The sequence below is a fragment of the Argiope bruennichi genome, chromosome X1 (assembly GCF_947563725.1).
Source record: "Argiope bruennichi chromosome X1, qqArgBrue1.1, whole genome shotgun sequence".
Lineage (NCBI taxonomy): Eukaryota > Metazoa > Arthropoda > Arachnida > Araneae > Araneidae > Argiope > Argiope bruennichi.
This window is the reverse complement of record NC_079162.1, coordinates 55549124-55572965: the sequence shown is the minus strand read 5'-3', so window position 1 is coordinate 55572965 and position 23842 is coordinate 55549124. Positions and strand designations below refer to the sequence as shown.

The following is a 23842-nucleotide window of genomic DNA, read 5'->3' as shown; positions in this document are numbered from 1 at the left end:
CTATTTACCAGATGGCTGTGGTAAATGTGACTTTTCATTTTTTAGTGTCACCAATCGGGTGAAGTGGTACTTCCTTTGTTATGTAGAAACATGGTATTGCGGAAACGAAGGAATACAATGAAAGATCAATCGAAAATTCTAGTAGCCTCAATAACTTTTTCAAAGGTATTTCGGAAGACGATAAGGCTAGTATCGCCATTGATCACGTGTCTAAGATAATCAAAATTATTATAGGCGCCGTTAATAGTGATTGCCCTGTTACCTCACCAAAAGAACTTCACTTAAATTTCGACAATATTCTTCAGAGAGAGGATAATTATTTTGTTACAAGGAGAAAGAAACTCATTATCGTAGCAAGTCATTCATCAATGATCAATAATTTCCTCAAACTAGAGCAAATCAGAAACGCTCCAATTAGATGCAGGGTTCTTGAAAATTCAATAATATCAATGCATCGTTAAAAACGTTGATACTGATGCTTCAGTCATTGAGATCGCGGAAAAACTGGGGAAAAAGAGCAAATTTCAATTCTTAAAATTGTCAGATTCACAAAAAAGAACTCCCAAGAACCATCCCCAATTATACTAGTCAAGGAATTGGAATCCACATTTTGTGGAAAATATCAGACTAATTAGATGCATTTTAAAATCAAGGAAATCCCAAAACTGCCATAAGTGCTCGAACTTGGGCCATTTCCAAAATAATTGCTCCAATAATTAATGTCTCAAATGAGTCTCCGATGAAGTGGCTCATAATTGCACGATTACTGGAAAAAATTGTTTTAAATGTGATAGCTCGAACCACTTTGTCAAAGAATACTAGTTCTGCCCAATATTTGTAAAAGAATTAATAAAGATTTCGTCATCGAAAATAAACAAAAGACATAAAATTGTTGCAAAATCCTCATTTGCATCAGAAATTTTTAAAAGGGTTTCTAATCAAAACGGATTTCAAATTACTTCGTTTCATACGGAACTCATCTAAAAAGAATTATCACAACCTTTATAGATGTGATTAAAAATATCGATACGAAAAATAGTCCTAATAAAATATTAGTTGGCATCCACCCAAAGACGAACAATCTCAGAAAAATGAACACTTGTCTTTCTAATGAAGTAATGGTTTTAAGGGCAGAGATTAACCAATTAAAACTTGAGTTAAAATCATACGTCAAGGGAGATCCACCTTTCAGAAACAAAGAAATCGCGGTCACTACAAACGCCTTTCTTGTTAACAATTCCTTCAACGTCACTAAGGAACAAGACTAAGGAGCAAATTATTCGGCGAATGATCGTTTCTTCAGACATCGATTCCTACTAAAATTCTTCTTCTTTTCATCTATCATGGTGAACTAAATCTGGTGGAATTCTCGCGGACTTCGTAATTAAATACTTGCAAAAGAAAGTATTTTGAGAACAGACATTATTGTTAATCAAGAAACTTTCTTGAATCAATCTGTTAACTACTCTCTCCCGAACAAAATTTTGTATTGAACAGATTGACACAACTACCATTCTGAGAATCTTCTTCTAGTAATTAACAAATATTTTCCGTTTTTATCTGTAAATTTACAGCTTCCCTCATCTGACATGGAAATTCAGACAGTTTGACTTTTCCTAGAGACCAATTCCATTTTAATCATTAATGGAAAAAAATTCCCATGGGAAATTGGAACTCAGTTTCCTGGAAAACCTTTTCAACTCAATTCCTTCACCCTTTAATATTGGGGGCGACTTTAATACTCATCATCAACTTCTTATGAGCCAATGGTCTAGTAGGGATGCGGCCGTGATCCTAGACTGAATTTCGTCCAACAATATGTGTATCTTAAATACCTCTGAATCAACATAGTTCAAGAGTGGGCGCAATCTGTCACTGTTGGACCTTTCAATCTGTTCACCGGATATATTTCACGAAATTTACAGTTAGCAATGATAGGTTTGATAGCAATCATTACTCAATTGAACTATTATTCTATCAATGAGTAACGAAAAGGCTTTCCGTCTGTCTCCGCAGTCCCTAGAGCCAAATTGAAAAATCCTTAAATTCGCAACTGGATACAATGAACAGGGTTAACAATCTTCCTTTGAAACGTTTTATAATCAAGAGAATGCGAACAACATTATTGTACAAAATATGTCCTCAAAAATATTTCTGACGTGGTGGTCCTCGGTTCCTTTCTCTTGGTCAAAAGAGAAAATTCTTTCGTATTGCAAATCTACCAAGATCAAACCCATATTGGCGCTTGGTAAATCATATGGCAGCTAAACTTCATAAAACAATCCAGCATCTTAAAAGTCTTCATTGGAACAATCTATCCTATAGAACAGGATCGTCGAAAATGAGTTTTAGAATAAGTCGCTCACTTCGGATTAGAAACAAACCTCAACAACCTGCACATCAAGTTATTATTTTGGTAAATTCCAATATTAGCTCACGAACTGACCAAGCCAACACTTTTAGTTCATTTTTTGGAAGTTTTCCTATTTCGGAAGGGTTCGCACTAGACTTTTCGGGAAACATTGGGCTGATGGACAAGAAATTCTCAATCATGGAACTTTTTCAAGCGCTACCCAAGAAAAGCAGCTCTCCAGATTCAGGTGGTATTACAAATCGAATGTTTCGGAACCTTTCACAGAATAACCTAAAGAAACTACTGTGTGTCATTAAAAACTCTGACTATCGTGCAACGTTTGTCCTTTATGGAGGCATTCAATAATTATTCCTATTTTAAAGCCAGCGAAGCAAGTCTGGGATCTCAAATCATATAGACCTATTTTTCTTACCTCCGAATTCAGCAAAATAACAGAAAGCATGAGTTGCTTTCGCTCGACACATTTTTTTTCAAAGGAAAACACTTTTCACCCTCATTAATTTGGTTTCATTCCTTTTAGATGCAATGAAAATCTTCAGACCATTTACTTCATCTCAATTTTTCGGGCAAGCAGAAACAAAACAAATAAACTTCGCTTGATATTTTCAATGCTTACAACTTATTTTGGCGAGATGGCGTAATCTACAAAACATTACAGACCAGTATCTCTGGTTACACTGTGGGCCGCGGTGGCCCGGTGGTAAGGTCTCGGCTTCGGAACCGGAGGGTTTCAGGTTCGTTACCCGATTCCACCGAAGAACCGTCGTGTAAGGGGGTCTGTTGCACGTTAAATCCGTCATGCCAAACGTCCTCCCGTTGGTGTGGTGTGGTGTGGAGAAGGGGGTGCCAGCTCAGGTGTCGTCCTCGTCATCTGACCGTGGTTCAAAATTACGAGGTCCGTCCCAAAATAGCCCTAGTGTTGCTTCAAATGGGACGTTAATATAACCAAACCAAACCAAACTGGTCACACTGCTTATTGGATCCGAGAATACTTGTCGGATTGAATTCTTCAAGTCAAATGAAATGGAGTAACTTCTGAATACTTTTCGAGCAACAGAGGCGTATCACAGGTATGTTGCATATTGCTTTACTTTTACCATCTATCTTCATGATATTTTTGATATTATTCGTCCGGGCGTAACATGTCTTGTTTATGTGGATGATATTTTCATCATTTGCTGTGACTTCATTCTGAAAAGTGTTCAAATTAAACTATAAGTCACTTTTCAAAAAATTAAAAGTTGGTGTTAGATTCGGAAATTTAAATCAGACAAATAAATGCTCCAATAAAAGGAAAATCCCTAACTTCAACCTCTCTATTGATAGTGTTAACATTTCCTATTCAAATAATTTGAAAATTCTGCGGAATTTTTAATCCTCAAACCTCTTTTTTAATTTCCATTTCAATTACGAGGTGAAAAAAGCTCTGTATAAACTTGCTTACCTCTGAACCCTTGGCAGTTGCAGCTGGGGTGCAAGCGTTGTCCACTTTATCAATTTAGTTAATGCTTGCATTCGAAGCATTTGCGAATATAGTACGCAAGTCACATATTATGCAAACTCATCTCCCTGGAAAATAATTGGAAGTTGCTCACCACAATTGTCTACGTTTTGCGGCTGGTGAAATGCGTTTACGTGATGGATGCCTAGCTATTTCTATAAACTTCTTTCTCAGATATTTCGCTTTAGGAGAAAGACACTACAATATACGCGACAGGTCCCTATGTAATTTATATCAAAAGAGTAATCCTTCAGCATTTTTCGTTTCAGATTCTTGCGGACCCGCAGGCGTTCCCTCCATTGATGATACGCAATCATAAATACACCGAATCGAATTGGATGGGCTGCATCCACAGCCAGTCATCCATAGAGAGAGCGGTTGCTGAGCTATTATACAGGGTGTTCATTAATTATTGTCGGCGTTTCCGTACCTCATAACTTTCGAATAAAAAATATTTTGCAAAAACCGATTACGTATTCGTAAATTACAACTCAAAGAATTTTATTAATGATATTAAAGTGTAAAGCTGGCACAATTTGCACTTTGTAGGCATTCAGCTGAAGGCGATTATGTATTCGTAAATTACAACTCAAAGAATTTTATTCATGATATTAGAAAGATTAATGAATTTGCACATGGCTGCCCTTCGTGGCTCGTAACACATCGAGACGAAATTCGATTTCCCTCCAAGTGTCCGAATTATGCGAAAGAGGATCTTTCTTGCACGTGGTCCTGAAGCGTCGTTGAGTAGTTATGACTGATTTAGTTTCGAAAAACCACAATACACACATTGCTTTTTCTTGCGCGGTCACCATTTTTATTTATGACGTCATAATTACCCAGACTGCAAATGTGCTAATATCGCATTGTTGTCTTCAGCTGAATACATAATCGCCTTCAGCTGAATGCCTACAAAGTGCAAATTGTGCACGCTTTACATTTTAATATCATTAATAAAATTCTTTGAGTTGTAATTTACGAATACGTAATCGGTTTTTGCATAATATTTTTTATTCGAAAGTTATGAGGTACGGAAACGCCGACAATAATTAATGAACACCCTGTATTAGCCGGACAACGTCATCTCTACAGGAACCCCCAGTCATATAATACTGAAGGGTCTCATAAAAAAATGCTGCAAGGGTTCTCTGTAAAAAAAACATTCCAAATGCAGGAATTGGATAAGAATGGCCACAGGAAAGGGAATGTTTCAGCACAGCAAAGCAGCAGTCAAAAGTAGCAGCAGCAGCAAGTGGGGGGGGGTGGAGAATCCCGTCAGTGTACAGATTCGTGCTAGTTTTAACATCTCCAGAAAATATTTTTCAACAGAAATATTTTCACAGCTCTCAAAAAAAAAAAAAAAAAAATCTGAAGGCCGCAGGGCATCATGCCCACCCGAATGAATTCAGAATAGAGAAGAGAATGTAAAATAAATTACATTCTCTTCTCTCTGAAAACTTTTAGTTATTCATAATTTTCTTTTTGCGTTTAGAGTATGAGGTTTTGACTTTATTTGGGTTTTGCCTAGCATCCACTGCAAATTACAAACTTTTTCATCTTTAATACTAATTGCGATAATTAGGTCGATTAACTATTGAAACTTTTTGTCTCAACGAGCTGATTCCAAATATACCATCAATTCTTATATAAACAGTATAGAGTTTGATTTATAGGGTTTGAATTCCATTCATTATAATAACCTTTCAGGGTTTTATTGATGAGACCACTCAGTATTTCACGACTGGGGTTCCTGTAGAGATAACGTTGTCCGACTGATATGATATTTCCGCAACCGCTCTCTCTATGAATGACTGGCTGTGGATGCAATCGAGCCAACGCCGGCAGTACCTCTAATCGAATTTTGATTTGGTGTATGTATGATTGCGTATCATCCATGCAGGGAATACCTGTGGGTTCATAGGTCTCTGAAAAAAATTCTGAAAGTGTTTTAACCTTCCATTGGGCGCAACTAATCTGTGAGATGAAGTCACATTAATTGAGTACTCATATATACTCAAATACTCATACTAAATATACTCAAATGTGAGTGAAAAGTTCTGTTTAATATGTTTTTTTTAACATACATTCAAAAATTGCATTAATTGAGTACATTAATCTCTTAGATGAATTGCGCCCGATCGTGTTAGGATTTGCACTGCGCCCGACGGAAGGTTAAAAAAAGCGTTTAGTGATTTTTTTTTTTTTTTTTTTTTTGCCCATCGATTTTTCACACCCATTACTATCTTTTCTTTGCTTTACAAATTTTTTTTTTCAATATTTTACACTCTTTGCCATCTTTTCTATGCCTTACCTTTTTTACTATCTATTATTTTAAAATGAAAAACACTTTTATATTTTCATGTCTACGTGCAAGTTTGGTTTAAGATTCTTATCATCGAGATGAGCTCATTTTTTTTTTGTGTGTGTGTGTCAACTTTGCATGTTTGTATACTACATGTTTGTGCTACCTAACCAAAGGTTTAAATGCAATTCTAAATGTAAAAAAAAAAAAAAAAAAAAAAAAAAAATGTAATTTTAAATTTACCAAAAAAAAAAATTCAACAAAGCAAATTAAATTAGCACGAGAGGGTAATACAAAAGGTAAAAAGAGGAGGTGTCTTGGTATAACCATGCATGGGCATGGTAATATAAAAGGTAACAAAAATATTTACATTTTTGGTATATAAAAAGTAGTGTTACCATGCGTGGAAGGAGGGTGGGCATGGTAAAATAAAAGGTAAAAAATATTTATAGTTTTCGTATATAAAAATGTAATGTTACCATGCGTGGAGTGAGGGTGGGCATGGTAAGACAAAAATTAAAAAATAGTTATGGTGATGATTTGTTGAAGTGTTTAAATTTAAAATTTATATTGAAGGTGTGATGTGAAAGGTTATTTATATTTGTTGTAGTGGTAAAATTTAAATATTACATTTTGTAAAGTGTGTAATATTATGTTTGTGTTTTGGGGGAAATGTCTTTGTGTTTTGGTGAGTTTGGGTTTTATATTTTTAACTTTGGGAAGTTGTGTTTTATGTTAAGTTTGGATACATGCGTTTTATATTTTTAAGTACGGGGTGGGGGCATGTCTTTGTGTTCTGGTGGGTTTTGTATCTTTTGGGTTTTAGGAAACATGTCTTTATGTTTGGGGGAGGAATCATATTTAGAGAGTTTGGGTCATGTAGATGGTAAAATGTACATCAAAAGGATTCAATTTAAAAATTTGAATAGCTTAGAGTCAAAGGGTTTTTACATTTCAAAAGATTTGGAAACTGTATCCAAGTGTTTTGAAATGCAAAATCTCGCTAAAAATTTTAATGACCTTGACCTAATTATAAAATGAAAAACAATACGTTTAAATGCAATAGGAAACATTTCGTTAAAAAAAAATTTCAAAGAGAAAGCAAGACAAAAATTTTTTTTTTTCGTAACATGTTCTCTGAAAAGTTTTTAAATAAAATTTTCTTGACCTCTATAAATTGGTAGAGGTCCTTGACCTCTATAAATTTGTCTGCTACCATTCAACCATGTCTGATAAGATCATTTTGACGGTTAATCTTTCAGATGGGGAACTCTTCGAATAGGACGTGGAGCCTGTTGTTGTGCCGGAACTATCGACTGCTGTTCTGCCGGAACCTTCGCCTGTTGCCCTGTCGGATTCATCGTCTGTTGCCGTACCGGGACCTTCCCCTGTTGCCGGGCGAAGAGTGCCAGCCTTTAAGTGTTGACGCTGATGGAAGAAGCGTGTTTCTCCCTGGATTCCGAAATCTCATCAGATGTATCATCACAAACGAGAAATGGCCGTATTGTGGTACCGAAACGTTGGCTATTGTTTGACCAATGGTGCAACTTCGTACTTGGTGGAAAATGATCCCGACCGTGAAAAGAAAATGATTGAACATGTGACAAATACGACAATTACGGTCTTGTACGTGATCGACGTGGCCAGCGGTATTCGTTGGAGACTCTTAAATAAGAGATTGAATAAGAATAATGAATTATCGGTGATTGTGTTGGAAAAAAATGCTAGAGATTGTCCAACGTGTCATAAGAATTGCGTGCGATGGGTGGACATTTGTGGTTTGAATATCATCAAGAAAGTTAATGTGGATCCCATTCCACATGGGTAAAGAAAAAATATTTCTTGCGAAGGAAAAAATATTTTGAGAGAATAATAACTACAATGACGAATAATAACAACAATAATAATAATGCAATTTTTTTGAATTCTTCTCTCTCTTCCCTCAAAATATTTTTCAAACACTCTAAGTAGTCTGGAAAGATTTAAACTTGAATCAGACTATGTTTCTGTATTTACCAATGCTGACTATTCCTCCTCCTCTATCCTCTATTCCGGAGCCGCTGTCTGCCCAAGTGTTTACGAATCAGCCGACCATGATGGCGCTTTGTATAAATGAAAAAGGATTCGCCCTCACGGATGGACGAGTTTCATATTTGCCTGATAAACACTGTTCCAAATTATTGAGAAAAACCTTGGCTAAAAATAAATGTCAAAAAATCTTTTTCGCCGATTTGAAAACCAAAGTTTTTTCAAAGCAATTCCATATTTAATTTGACTGTGTATGCAAACGTACTTTAAATGTGATTCGCATATGTGTACTTTGGAGCAATGGAAGAAGCTTGGAGAACTGTGATGGAGTCTGTGTACTCGGTAGTGTGGCCAGAGCATATATTTGGTAAGCCTCTCGATTGTCCCATTTGCCCAAAGCCGTTGTATAGACAGACGTCGACCACGTGTGGGAACAGCTTTCACGTGTCCTGTCTTGAAAAATGGCTGTTGGAAGAAATCATTTACCCCACAAAACTGTGCCCCAACAAATGGGGCACAGTTTTCGCGTGCCCTGTCTTGGAAAATGGCTGTTGGAGGACATCATTTGCCCACTGTTCAGGAGTACATTGTAAAAGGCAAAATTGCCCCAAAAATTGACTACTCGTATTGGCTCTCTCCCATTTTTTGGATTAAAAAGAGAGCCAATCTTGGAAAGAGACAATGAATAAATTTAAAAAGAAATATGGCAAGAGATTTGTGAATTTTCACAAGATCGGTTTCTTTCGATTACAAAAAAATTACATCACTATTTTTTTTTCTCTTCGGTTGTTAAAAGCTGGGTCGGCAAAGCATTCAGCATACATCTGCATCATGTGGTTTCAACTCACTCTCACCCCTATTTCTCTCCACTGGCCTTACTCGTCAGCGAGATTGGGCAGTTGTTCTTTTGGCTTTTGGATATTGGAATGTTGTAAAGAAAAAGAAACTTTAAATTACAAAAATCAGTTTGGATTCCTTACCGCTCATGGACATCAAGTGATGCCTTTGAAGGAGTTCACTATTCCTCATCAGACCCTCACCACCCACGTCGTTAACTTCAAGGTGGCTCACGACTTGCTGGCTCCGAAAAAAATTGTCTCAATTGTTTGTAAAGTGCTTTTTTACAGGTCGTGCTTTCAAACATGGCATAGGGAAATTTGCGATGACTGCCCGCAAATCGCCTCTGCTCATGTGTATGAAAAAAACAGGTAATTCCCTCATTGTCCACGATTTTATTCAACATTTTGTCACAGACATGCATTTTTATTCGGAGGTAGAAGTACAAAGGAGTCTTGTTCCAGAAAAAGACAGTACGACGGAAAAAAGACTTGCAAGAGAAACTCGACAAGATTCTAAGAGACTGCGTTTTCAAGACCCACTACCGAGCTTGATCCTGTTGCTGCTACCGCTGATTCTACTGTAGAACCTACCACCTAGCCTACTGTAGAACTTAACTACCGAGCCTGTTGATGAGCCTACCACTGAGTCTGTTGCTGGACCCTCTACTGTGGAACCTGCTGTAATTTTGAAAATGTAGCCTCCTCATCTTCAAGTGCACGTTTCACCGGAAACTTTGTTGAAATTTCATTTGCAAGGACAATTAATTTCCAGATCTGAACAATTTCCCGAACCTGGAGATTTGATTGTGAAATTTCAACATCCTCCACCACGTGTTTGGTTTATTCATAGAGAATACAACCAAATGTATTGGGTCATGAATAAAATATTGTAAACTGTTTTTTTTTTAATAAAACACCATCAACATTATAACTATATGCAAAATAACCAGTTCTAGAAATACAAAAAAAGTATCCACCGTATAAATTGGGGTTTCATTTTTTGGGCAAACATCATTTCAGATAAGTCTTTTGCTGTGTTCTAGGTGTCTCTCCAATCTATCCGCTATGTGGTACATGCTCATTTCTTTCGTTATTCAAACGGAGTACCTCTGCATGTGGATATTGGCATAGTGAAAGTGCAGCCGGAACCTGAATTCTTGTCGCTAACTATCTACTACCACCAGCATTACATGACTGGTCAAAACTGCCAAGTGAACCGGAAAAAGAGTAGAAGGTCTCGCTCCCTATTCACTATCGATGACAATACTCATTGTTAGAAGTTGTGGAAAGAGCCGTCCAGTTTGCAAGTGTACGAGGTGGTGGCGGACAAGGGAGAAGAAATTTAAAAAAAAAGCGTTTGAAACCATGGGTATGCCTCAAGTGATGGAACTCAAGCCCCCAGTTTTCCCGAAATTCGACGAGTTTGAGCGGCCTATTGAGCTTCCATTCCACCATCCAGACCATTTTGATGAGTGGTGGTGGTGTGTGAACGTGGCGGGATAGTTTGCTCAGTTCATTCGGCAGCTGCTGGATTACATTGCTGTTGAACCTGTACCCGAAGCTTGGTACTTGTTGAACCTTTACTTTGAATAGAAATACCTGTACAATACCTTGACAATGCCGTTGATACTATATATTCCAATTGCACTGAGTATATCAAAAAAATTAAAATTGTAAAAGGATAATCTAAATTTATATTGAACTTTTAAATCAAATCTGTAGCGGCTCACCACTAGCGCGGAAAAAATGCCAACGCGGTGGGAAGAAGAGAAACCGGTTCCAGAGGAGATAAGGGGAAGAACACGACCTTCGACACTTCACTTGATCTGTGAAAAGTGAGCGGTGAGCGACTTCCTGCATCCCGATAAATCTCTCTTTTTTTAAACCCAAAAAGAGAGTTTTAAAAAAATGGGGAAAGACTTATGTCATTGTGTTTAGCACAATGAGATGAGTCTTTTCCCATATTTTAAAACTCTTTTTGAGATCAAGTTTGGATTTGACTTTTGAATTAAATATCTCTTTTTCAAACCCAGTTTTGAAAAAATAGGAATTTTATGCATCCCCATTTTTTTTTTTAATTTTTAGACCAAGTTTGGATGACTTTGAGATTTTTCTCCTGATGTTTTAAAAATAGACTTTCCAATCTTGGTAATAATTTTTTCTTTTTTAAAAAACCTTGACATGCCTCGACTAGTTTTTCAACTCATTAGTTCCGGGCAGGTGGAGTATAAAAGGACGTGCTCTCCAAACAGCCAGCTATAGTTGATATAGGGTATTTCGATAATTACAATGGACGTGTTTCCTACTGAAAAGTCTACGACGCTAGTGCCTGTAGCCCATCCTGAAAAATGGGAGCCGTTTGAAAGCCTGAGGCTGCAAGGCAGAGTGCAAACCTTCATGAATGTGGCGACTCTATGAATTTTCCATCAGCTGGTACTAGACTGGACAGAGAACGGACTCTACGTTGACAATTTTAAGTGCATGAAACTCAAGCGTAATGCCTCGAACCAGAAAAAGACGTCCGATCAACGACTGCATTTCAAAATGATCATGTTGCTGGTCAAGCAATATTTCTCATTTGGATTATGGAAAGTCTCTGGAGACAAAGGGCACGTCTACCAAACATCGGATGCAGCGATACTCAACTATTATTTGCCCGCCAAGAGTTTGAATATAAGGCAAAACCCTGCAAGACGTGGCGAAGTCTGTGCGAGTACGACCAATATCTTTACGACAGGTACGTGTTGCTAGGGATGACGAATATTTTACGAGCGGTTATTACGTAACCCATATCATAAAGTCACAAATACCAGTGATCAATACTTTTTAAAGAGGGGTGTGATTCAAATCCTTGATATGATCTTACTGGCGATATTTCGAATACAGGTTTTGGATCACGATAGAAAGTAACTGTCGTGTACTCGGATATGGTACACGGGTTCTTTTACTGTGATTGAAAAAAACTACTCTCCTTGAAAAAAATAAACTATAACATTTATTTCTACGACAAGACAAGTTATTCTATGTACATATTAAGTTTAAATGACTGCATTTCCGAAAGAAAATAGTTCAGAATCTTTTCAGCTTCTGGTCACAACGTTATTCCATTTTTCAAGTTTGATTCCAACTTGTTGTTTCAATACGGAGTTGAGTTGTTACTCGCTTCGTCGAAGATCGCGGATTCATGCGATAGTAACAATCGATATGATATCACTGAAATTTACCGGAGCGGTGACTTCACTGGAAAGTAACAATCGATACGATCTGTCCAATGGAAGCTCCCGAACAAAACAGAAAAGGAGAAATCTGTGAATGGATTGAAAAGTGAGCGGACCGGTTATTGGAACTATCGTATATTGAATTGCATATCACTGAAATTTATCGGAGCGGTGACTTCACTGGAAAGTGTGAAGTCGCCGCTCCACTTCATTAAAGTAACCTTGATTTTCCGATATTCGCATTTGATGATGCACTATTCCATACAAATCCTTTTTAATTGCTTGTGACTTGACTTTGCATATATTCCGTTTACTGCTGCCGCCATATATTGGTAGAATATAGAACTAAAGCAAACAATTTAAAGAAATGACATATATATTTAATTCAAATTTTTCAGAAAATGGTTTACTCCAATAAAGAAATTAAATAAATAGTTGTGAAAAAAAATCAAATTTAAGAAGTAAGCTGAAATAGATAAATTAATTCAGTCACACGTTACTTAAATTAGTAAATTATTAATTACAATTAATAAATTTTATATCTAATATTAAGTAATAATTTTTAATTAATAATATGATTGAAATTACAGATATTTGGAACAAATATTTAAAAATAACAATAGCAAAATTATTTGTTATTCAAAAAATCGTGAATTATGCATCTCTACGTGTTGCTGCCAAAAACCACCTATGTCGTGTATCCAAAAACACATTATCTCATTTTGTTGGTGCAAAAAGCTTTGTTTGCAGTACACGTCTTGCCCTGGAAACGAGTGCAACATCACCTTGACTTTAGGACGCACAAGAATTTCACTCTGCAAAGAACGCGATACTTAACTACCATTCGAGTGGACCCTGTATCCGAGACCTCTTTGTCAATGGAGCTTGTACCTGAGATTTCTTTGTCAATGGAGATCTCATTTCAAGTGTCGCAGGACCAATGGTTTTTGCCTCAAGACTCGAATCAAGAACTCGACATTATATTCGAAACAGACATTTTGGTAGAAACAATAAATGAGTTTTTGGTAGAAACAATAAATGAGTCCTCCACCGGCTCATGGCATTCGATTGGAACCTCCAACAGTATAGTGTCGTTTGCCTTCTCCAAAGGACAATTATTGGAGTCAGAGAGTTATCCCGTTTCGACACCATCGCCTCCACATGTTTCAACACCTGATCAACCATTAGACTTGACAATGGAAAATACTAACTATTGTGTTCCGAGAAAACAACACTTATTTTGGAAAAAATATTCATTAAATTTAAAAATGTAAAATAATTGTGAATACATGTATTTACATTTAAATGGCTTTTATGGAATAAATGTATTTATATAAATGGCTTTTATGGAATAAATGTATTTATATAAATGGCCCTGTTTTATTTCAAATCCAATAAAAAATAAAATAAAAAAAAATAATAATCCTGAGAACTCTTCTTAGGAAGTGTTCCCAGGGTTATTTTTTTGGATTCTCTATATGACCAATCGTGAAAAAAATATTATTTACAACATGACATATACTTTACACATTTCCATGAAATATTTAATGCCAACTTGTTCATGTTTATTTTTAAATTTTCACATTTCTTTATAAACTTTTAATTCTCATGAAATTTTCACATTTCTCTATAATTCAACATTGTTCATGTTTATCTTTTAAATTTTTCCATTTCTATTTAATACATTTCTTTATAAACTTTTAATTCAACCTTTTCATGCTTATCTTTTGAATTGGCATGTGCACAAGACATTTAATTTAAATTTGTAAATATTTTAAATTAATCTCCCCACATCGTTAAAAGTCGTTTTCCATTTTTGACGGTTACGGTACTCATATATTTTTTCAAACGGCTGTAATAACTATTCGTAAAAATTTGTCAACTTCGAAGCAAAGAGAAAAATGGTTAGTTACTATTACTACTTAAGACAGACGCTAAATTATGAGTATGACGTCAACAATGACTTGTGTCAGTAACTATTTCCGGAATGTCTCCCGTTGGTTGATATCCAGGAGGTTCACTTCCGGTGTAACCTTTCACTCGGATACATAAAAACCAGAATATATTGAAATGGCGTCAGATCCCTTGTATGGTACCTTCATTTACAAATATTAAAATTTTTGTAGGGTATCCGTATTTCATTAGTAATCAGAAGATCAAATAATAGAAATTTCTTCATCCTGGAAATTTTTTAGAACATTTCTGTAAGTTAAAACGTGAATTTAACACATTATTGTTTATCACTCAAAGAATGAACTTCACATAACAAATCATTGTGTTTTAAAATATGTGAAGTAATTAAGTGAGTAAAGAGGAGGCCGAGATCCATATTCATTATTTTTTATTTGTTAAATTTTTTTCAGTTTTTTACAATTTAAGATGAAAACTGTTATTATTCTCTATATTTTACAATATTTTATTCCAGGAAAATTTGTGTACTGCGTAATTACTTGCTTTGTGAGATAATTTTTTAGAATTTCATATCCTTTTCATCCAAATAAAAATATGTGCAAATATAATGTTTTAAATGTAAATAGCATATGCTGGACATATGGTATTTTGCTGTATGGAATGGAAATAGAGATAAATGTTTTTGTTGCGATTTTTCTTTTATGGGATATCGTACTAGCATTTCATTTATATTATTTGATTAACAGATACTCTTAACAGTTCGGAGAGTTATTTTAAAAATCATAGTATGGAATGCTGATAGTTGCATTTTAATAAGTGAGAAAATTTTCTGAAATAAATTTTTAGATTTTGTCATATCTCTAAATTTTAAGGTTCTTTAACAACAACAACAAAAAAAAAACATACTCATGTATGTGAATGTAATAGATAAAAAAAAAATGCAATGAGCAAGAGAAATAGAATTTATAATGTAGTCTTTATCTCAAAATTTTAGATTTTTATCAAATTTAGGATGACTTTTTTTTTCTTCTGTTTATTAGAATTCTGTCTGTGTGAATGTGAATACATGCATATGCACTGAAAATGTTTCCAGGTAAGTGGATAAAATTTAACCTGTTTTTCTTCAAAACTTAGATATGTATAAATATTCAAATTAACTCTTTCGATAAGTTGACTATTTCATGGTTTGTACATTTATGTTTCAAGTTGACTATTCCATGGTTGTTTTATGCAATAGCATGTAGGAATTCATTGCTTATAAATGAAATTTTGTTGGTGATCTTAAGACAGAAATTGTGAATCTGTATTGAGGCAATTCCACAAAAATAACAATTTGAGCTCAAAATTTCAATATTAAAATACTGAGTATTATATATAATTTTAAAGCATAAACTAGCTATTTTAATAATGAACAGAGTTAAATTTAAAATTATCAATTGTTTTATGACAATCTCCTTTTAGAAATTTTATTTCATAAATTAGTATTTACAATAAACCTTAATTTTTCAAAAATATTTTCCAGTTAAAAAAATGGTCCATATATTTTTAAATACATATAATAGACTTTCTTACTATAATCTTATTTTTTAAAAAATTATTCATATTGCATTTCATTTAGGAGCAATTTTAAATTTAGTTCATGAATGTTGGTCAATTATTTAAAAATATTAACATTTTGCTCTCATCATGAACATTTTTGGTGGAAACTTGAAATTCATATTCTCTGTTTATATTAAGAGTATTTAAATACTTAACAAATGGAAGTGGAAGTTTGCTTCTGGAAAGCAGAAATTTCCTTGGTAACTGGCAGACATTTTATTTAATTTTAAAATGATCAATATCCTCTTTTCCATGTGGTTGATTCCAGATTTTAAATATTGAGTTCAAACATAGTGTTTCTAAACAGAAAATGCCTTTTAACTGCTTCTTAAAAGCAGAAATGATACAGAAAAAAAAAAATTAAGAGAAAAGAGAACATGAAACATATAAAGCAAAAAATAAGAGGCTCCAAGCAACTTAAAAGATAAAATTTGGGCAAATCTGAAAGAAAAAAAAAAAATTAAAGGAAAAGGGCAAGATTTATAAAAGGAATTAAATAAGTAGAGAAAAGATTATTTACTCCTCTATAAGTTATGTTCCAATCTTGGAAACCATTTTTTTCACCTACCGTGTGAAAGAATGTTCTGAAAAAAGTGTGCAACATCTGGTCTTCCAAATTGTTGAAATAAAAGGAAATCGCTGGTATTTGAATTAACAAAGAAAGAAAGCATTTTAAATAATATTACTAATTTTTCAATTTCTTGTTTGTCTTCAACTACATCAGATACTTTATCACAAAATGTAAAGGATTTTTATATTGATGATAGAATATTATCTGAAGCACTAGCTATAAAAGATTTCATTTGTATAAGGAAAATGGAATCAAAAGTGCACTACTTTTATCTTGCATTATAAGAAACATAGCTCTCTTTTGTAAAAAAAAAAAAAAAACGGGCATTAAGGCTGGTCTGTTATAGTTTAGCAGTATTCGCCTAATTTTTGTGTTACTGAGAAGAGGTATTCGACATAATGTTTGTTTTTACCTGAATTTTGAAAATTTTATATATTTCTTTTAGAAGCCCTGAAAGATAATGGATTCAATTTGGAGCACAAATTAAAATGTTTTTTTTATAAAAATTTTAATGTATAGTTAATACAGTTTTAGTTTAATTTAGTCTGTAGTCTGTGATGATGTAAAAGAAATATCTATATATATGAAATTTAAGAGCTGTCTTATGTTAAATAAGATATTTGCAAATGACAGTATTCTTCATGATTCATGTATCTGGAAGAAATGTATCAACATACTGCAGTGCCATTTAACAGCCAATGAAGGTACATCTCAGAGTTGCTTAAATGATTTAAATATCAAATTACCTGCATTCCTTCAATATGGTCTTGTGATTAGAAAGCAGTCACTAAAGTTTAATGCGAAATGGGATAGTTTAAATTTTGAAAAGCAATGCAAAATGGGATAGTTTAAATTTGCAAATTGATTTTGCATTATTCCAGCAAGTCACTTTAAACAGTGTTGCATCCTACGTAGTTTTAACATATTTTTGTTGGAACTTTTAAATCTGTGAAATTAAGTGGCATTTTTTGCCATTACTGATGGCAAGGGAGCTGCGTATGAAATTGGTTGACAAATAAAGCATTAAACATAGAAGTAAGTGCTTAGTGAGAAACCGATCATTGAAAGTGCTTTGGAATTCTACAGTACAATAAAAGAGATATAAAAATGCAAGTTATTCTTGCTAAAGGAATAGGTCTAAGATTTTAAAAAAATGAATTACATATGAGATTTCATGATGCTTTGCCATTCCTAAGATTAAAAAAATGCATCATTTCAAAATAGTAGAGGAAAACATTTTCTAGTCGGCACAGCCAAAATACAGGTTTTCAAACTTGCAACTTTTAGAAAGGGGGGGATACAAAATGTGGGAAGTGGTTATTATTAAAGAAATTGCTATGCAGTTTATTATGATCTACAATATTATTTAAAAGATTGATATTTGATTGTGGGGAAAAAGGTCAAATTGTAAGAAGGACTTGAACAGATATATGAATGGCCTAGATCTGATGATATAGAAGAATTTAAAAATCAGTTTATTTTTATGGCTCTATTACTTTATAAGAATCTGGTTCATTTCAAGTTACAGAGAAGAAAAAGATTATTAAAGCATATAAGAAAATAAAAAGTCCTTTGTAAATAAAAGTTAATAGAATCAAACTAATTAAAATCTGAATTTAATTGTTCAGCTCTAGCAGTTAAAATATTTTTTTGCATTTTACTATACTGTTTTGATTTTTTTGCCCTAGAATGTTTAGGAATGTCATTTATGATTTGATTGTAATTACAATCATTCTTTATTGTTATAATATTTTGGAACTTACTGTTGTATGCTGAACGCTCATTAGTTGTTCTGCGAGATCTAATGTTACTTTATTTAAAATTCATTTTAATTTCAGTAGAATTTCTTATTGAGTTTGTATGACTTCTCATATAGGTTGCATTAATGTCAGTCAATTACTGTTTTTTTTTTTTTTTTTTTTTTGTACTTTGAAAATTTATTTATACCATTGGATTCAGGGGGGGGGGTGAAAGACAATGAACTAGGAAAGAAATCTTTTAAAATATATATTTTTTATGTAGTGTGTTACAAAATAATTAATGTTTTTTTTTTTTGTCATTGTCTTTTTTTGTCATTATCAATTGGAATTGACCATCAAAGGTTGGATCCAATTAGTCAAAAGTAAGATATTCAAAATATAGATTTGATTTTATTCAGTGTACTGTCATGTACATACTCAGGGTGTGTAGCATCATGAAAAGTCCTTGAAAAGTGCTTAAATTTGAAAACCATTTTTAAGCACCTTAAAAGTGCTTAATTTTCTCGTAGTGCAAAGAAGGTATTCCTTTTTGTTTCCGTAGGCGATGAATACGATAAATCGGTAAAAGTAAAAAAAAATTATTTACTGGATATATCAAAAAAGAAAACCAGTGAAAGGAAATATTTGATGAAAGGATACACGAGTTTCAACCCATGTTAAGAAAAGCCTTAATTAACTTTTTTTTTTTCACTCCTTTTTTCAACAATGGGCACCAGTGTATATTGAAGTATTGGAATGATTATTCCGAAAGAGCGAAATAAGAAATATGCCGAACTGATTGCAACTAGAAAAGCATTTTAACTTCTTTTACAATTAGTGTTCTAAATAGTGAATAATTTATTTAAGTTATGCCTAGTGATTTTATGTTCAACTCTTTATGTGTTCTTAAAGACTACGCAGATTTGCTCCGATCGACTGAAAATAAGATAGTATGGTGTGTAAAAAAATAGATACATCAGGGATGGAAGAAGTTATTCTAAAGCATACTTGAAAGACATTTATAATATTTAACTGCTTTTATTCTGATTACCATGAAGTCTCATTGCATATTCAATCATCATTCTCGTTAATATGTTATTTTGAGTGATTTTGAACGACTGTGAAAGGGATTTTATTGTACGATTATTTGTTGCGATTGTAATTACTTTAATTGACTGTGCAAAATCTAGTGAGTTGAAATGTTAAGTTTTCAATAATTTCTTTTGTGGTGTACTTTTTTTAAATGTCCCCATTCCTTTGAAAATGATCATTGGTTGAACCAATTTTATCAAATGGTTAGCTTTATTTTTTTAAATAGCTTTTATTTTTTTTAAATTCTGCTAGGTTTGATATTTAAAATTTAAAAGAAATAAAAAAAAGTTTTAAGAAACCTTTATTATTTAGATTATATCATTTTTTGAAAGTTTTTTCTCTTTTTGTATCCCGCGAAATTTTTCTTTCTCGGTATATAAAGATTTGCCTAATTAATACGGAGCATCACTAAAATAAGGGACGTGAAATTTAGTGGGCAATTACTTTTTGGATATTAGAGGCTCACTAAGGATGGATATTGTAAACTTTTAATTAGAAATTCAATTTAAAAGTTAAAATTTCTAACATACTTCCCACATAACATAAGGAATACTATAGCACAAAATTTATTTTTACATTTTCTTAAGGTATTTATTCAATATTTTCCAACACTCTTCTGTGAATTTGTTTGCTGCTTGTTACATCTAATTTAGACGGCCTTGTCAGGCTTGCATTTCCTGTGATGGTAATAGAAGGATTTTCCCATTAACAGCTTTCAAATCTGACCTTCTCTTATAGTATTTTGATGGATTTCGTCTTAAAGCTTCAGAAAAATACTAGCCACTCGCATTCCATCAATAAATTTTTACCCCTCTCCTTTGAAAACCATTTTTTTAGAATGAAAGAAGAAAATTCATAGTTAGGAATTCAGTTCCAATAAAGAAACCTGGTGCAAAAATCTGTTAGTGAACACAAAGCAGAAAGTATGTATACAGCAGTTGTAAGTTATCCTCCATAGAAAATGAATGCTACCGATTTTCCCTTGAATATATTCAGCAACCCAAATATACTATATACTGTAGAAATTAAAGAAATGTCACGAAAAGCTAATTTAGCAAAGGATTTTTCACTCGTAGCAAAGTGCAACAATATTTAAAAAAATAAGATAGAAAAAAAAAAACTTTAAGATGTAGAATCTGAAATTGTCAATATGAAATTTTTTAAAAAAAATGTAAAATTAGATGTAATAATAATGTTTCTCTGCTTACCTAGCTAATTAGTTGTAATAATAGTGTTTTTGTTTCTATGCTTATTATCTACATTCATATAAATATATGTATAGAATGAATCATAATGAATATCATATAAATATTTATATGAATAGAAAATGTCTTATATAATCCATTTTTTTTAAACAAAAATAACGATAAAATAAAAACTGTATGTATTAGTTAATTTATCAAAACAAAATAATACTGTCAAATTTTTGTCATTTTAATTTTAAAATTTGGGTTGAGTATTTTAAAAATTATGGAAAGGAAGCAGTCAGTTACTTTTTGTGTGCATTTTTTTAAAAATTATACACATAAAAAAGTAAAAATTATTTAACTATATTTTTTCTGATTTTTTTTAAAAATTAAATTTAAAATTATTTAGATAAGAATCTGTCAGCATATCTAGTATTAATAAATTTTTCTGAGCTAATATGTAATTTATTATAGTTTTTTTTCTATAATTAGCAAAAAAAAAAATTTTGTCCGATGTCTTGTGAAAATAATTTTATAAACACATTTTTGTCGAATTTACCAGTTATTGAATCTTTAATGTTTGTAATATATATTGATTCTATTCAGTTTGCTTTTAATTCAAATTTTCACAGTTTCTTTGTTTTAATTATTGCGGAAGATAATGTTGCCAATTTAAATAAATTATGAGTCTGGATTCGAAATCCAAACATCGATTAAAATTTAAAAATTTTTTTTAATGAAAACTATAATTTATTATGAGACAAAAAAAAAAAATCCTATGTATTCATGCATGTACAAAAGTGCTTTTTTTTTTTTTTTTTGCTAAGGTGCTTAAGTTTTGCATCCATTTCACACTACACACCCTGATACTGTGTCATATTGTGTAAGCATATTAGAAATTCAAGGAGATATTCCCACTGGTTTAACCCTTTCTAAGGCCATGGGAAGTATGCTTCCCACCAAATTTATCAATCTTTGTATGAAATTATGTAGGTTGGCATAAGTTCTGACAAATTTTTGTAGAAAGACAGAAACTTGGATGCTTTAGTTCTTTATCTCACATAAAATGATGTGTCTTGGTTTGTCACTTAATTAATTAATTAATCAAATTAAATTTATCTAATAAGCTAAATGAATCCCTTTTCTTATTCTAATTTCAAGCCTAAAAATATTTTAACATAATATGACTAGAAAAAAATGGCCCTTTAAAGGGTTAAAGAAAAAAAAAATCATTCTTTTCAAGGTGAGCTTCTGTAAATATTGACAAAGTTGTGGGTGAAATGGAATAAATTATCATGAAATTTACAACACTGATAAATTACTAAACATTTCTTTATTCACTTATATGTTCAAATAATATTTATTGATTTACATTTAAGCTATTTTATTTACAGTTTATAGTACCAAAATGGTCCCATGGCCTCCTGGATCAGAAAGATATTATCAGGAGGCATTGGCTCATTTCAAGGTAATATATATATTTTTTAATAATAATTTTTTTAAAATTTTAAATAAAATATGTTTTTGATATGAACTGTACACTATACATGTGCTTCTGCAAATTAGTGTTTCATGGACAGTGCTTCATTGGAGTGAAATGCTGAGTTTGGATACTTTCTTTCATTTAATGTATGAGTCTCAGAATCAGAGTTTTGAATAATGGCATTGATTTTTTTTCTAGGAGGTTATAAATTTTGCATTTACTCTTTCAATAAATATTGAGTTTGTAACCTTTTTTCTTTTTTTTTTTCCCCTACACAGATATGTATTTCATCTAATTTCTATTGCTCTGTCTTTATGAATATTAAATTCATTACATACTTAAGTAAATTGGCTCTCTCTAAAGTAATTTTATCCTGAGTTTTCAAAATCTTATAGTCCAAAATCTATAATTTTTAACTATCTTGGATTGTTTTTTTGCTACCTTGCAGTAAATAGCTGATGTAACAGTTTTATTCTCTAGGTCAATAGAATTTGCTTCTGGGTTAATAGAATTTTTAACATGGTGCCAATTGCCTCTCTTTGTTTTGAATTCTTCACTGGTGAACATGCACGTCATCTCTCTTTAATAGTCATAAATTTGTTTTATGTAGAATACCTCTTAAGTTTTTATAATAATGTACATTGATTAAAGTAAGTATGTAAAATTTCAAGCAAACTGATTTCTAACTGAACTAGATTTTCTTTTGAATATTAAATTAATAAAATGTAACCTCTTTGCACTATATATCTCACTACTATAAGGAAAAGGAATTTATTTCTTGTGCACATCTACTGGCAGGCTTCAAGCAAATCATTTGATCTAAAGCTACTTAAGTTGGGGGGGGGGCAATGACAATGTGCATCTCAAAATGATTTCTTTTTTGAAATATTTAAAACTGAGACATGCACTGCTAGCCCTGAAATCATTGCCTTCCTCAATTTTTTAATAATGATTCATCCCACAATGGGCAAGAATTGTTTTCTCATCCTCATGGCATCATTTTAGGATAGCTTTGTAAATACCAGTTCTTTAAATATTTATTTTATTTGCTATCCACTTTGCTTCTTTCTATAATGTCTTCAGTATCTTTTCATTTTTTTTAACAAATAGCTATCATTAACTAAAAAATTCCATATTTTTTAAGCAAGATCAACTTGTCTCTCGGCCGTTCATCAATTTCCAAGATTGTATCTTTTCTTCAAATGCTAAATACTTTTGTTGTGTCAATGCTTTAACTAATAAAAATTGAATTGCCAAGAAAATGTTATTAGACTGAAGTGAGTAGTGGATGATTGAAAATTTTTGACGCTGATTATTTAAAAAATAAATAAATAAAACCCTTGGAATTATTGTCTTGGTTTCCATATCTCCTAGTCTCCGCCATATCTTCATTGGTTATTAATCAATATTTGAATCGCATGATATTGAGAATTATATAGCTAACAATCTATATAGAACAAGTGAATTTTATGTAACAATTTTTCCAATATTTTATAATTTTGCTGCATTTGAAATTATTTATTGATATGTTTTTCCGGGGGGGGGTCTATTTATGCTTATTTCCCCACATGTTTCATTCGACTTGTTGCATTTTCATTCAGTTTCTGCCTTTTCCTTTTTTTTTCTTTTTTAAAGTAAGGGGAAAAAATTGTATTAACTAGTTTACAAATGGGGGGGGATGCTGCCATCTCAGCATTGCAATATACATTTTGATGCCCTTCCCCCAGTCTTAGTTTGCAAGGCTCCTTCCAGCACTTGTTCAGAAAGTTGTCACTGCATGACACAAAAGTAGAATTAAAAAAAATTATTTTTAAATAATATTTTAAATAGTATCAAGAATAATGAATCCTGCACTTTTTTTATGTGTATGTAACAGAGTTGCTTTAAAACTATTGAAATATTTGTGTATCTGAAAAAAGACAATAAGTAATCGAGAAAATAGTGGTTCCTGTGAGAAACTTTTTTGTTGATTAACTAAGAATGGCTCTGTATTTCTCA

General features: G+C 32.5%; 1 protein-coding gene across 2 annotated transcripts in view; it reads left to right on the top strand.

Moving 5' to 3' along the window:
• Window positions 1-14299: 14299 nt before the first annotated feature.
• The window catches only part of LOC129958372 (uncharacterized), a 28663-nt gene continuing 19120 nt past the window's right edge, over window positions 14300-23842 (top strand). The window contains exons 1-3 of one of the 2 annotated variants that reach the window (XM_056070810.1): window positions 14300-14466; window positions 15214-15266; window positions 21756-21829. In XM_056070810.1, the coding sequence (XP_055926785.1) occupies window positions 15257-15266; window positions 21756-21829 (84 nt within the window). In that variant the 5' untranslated portion in view covers window positions 14300-14466; window positions 15214-15256. Of the gene's footprint in view, window positions 14467-14511; window positions 14565-15213; window positions 15267-21755; window positions 21830-23842 lie in introns of those variants that run through there. The other variant, XM_056070811.1, reaches the window with a different exon arrangement.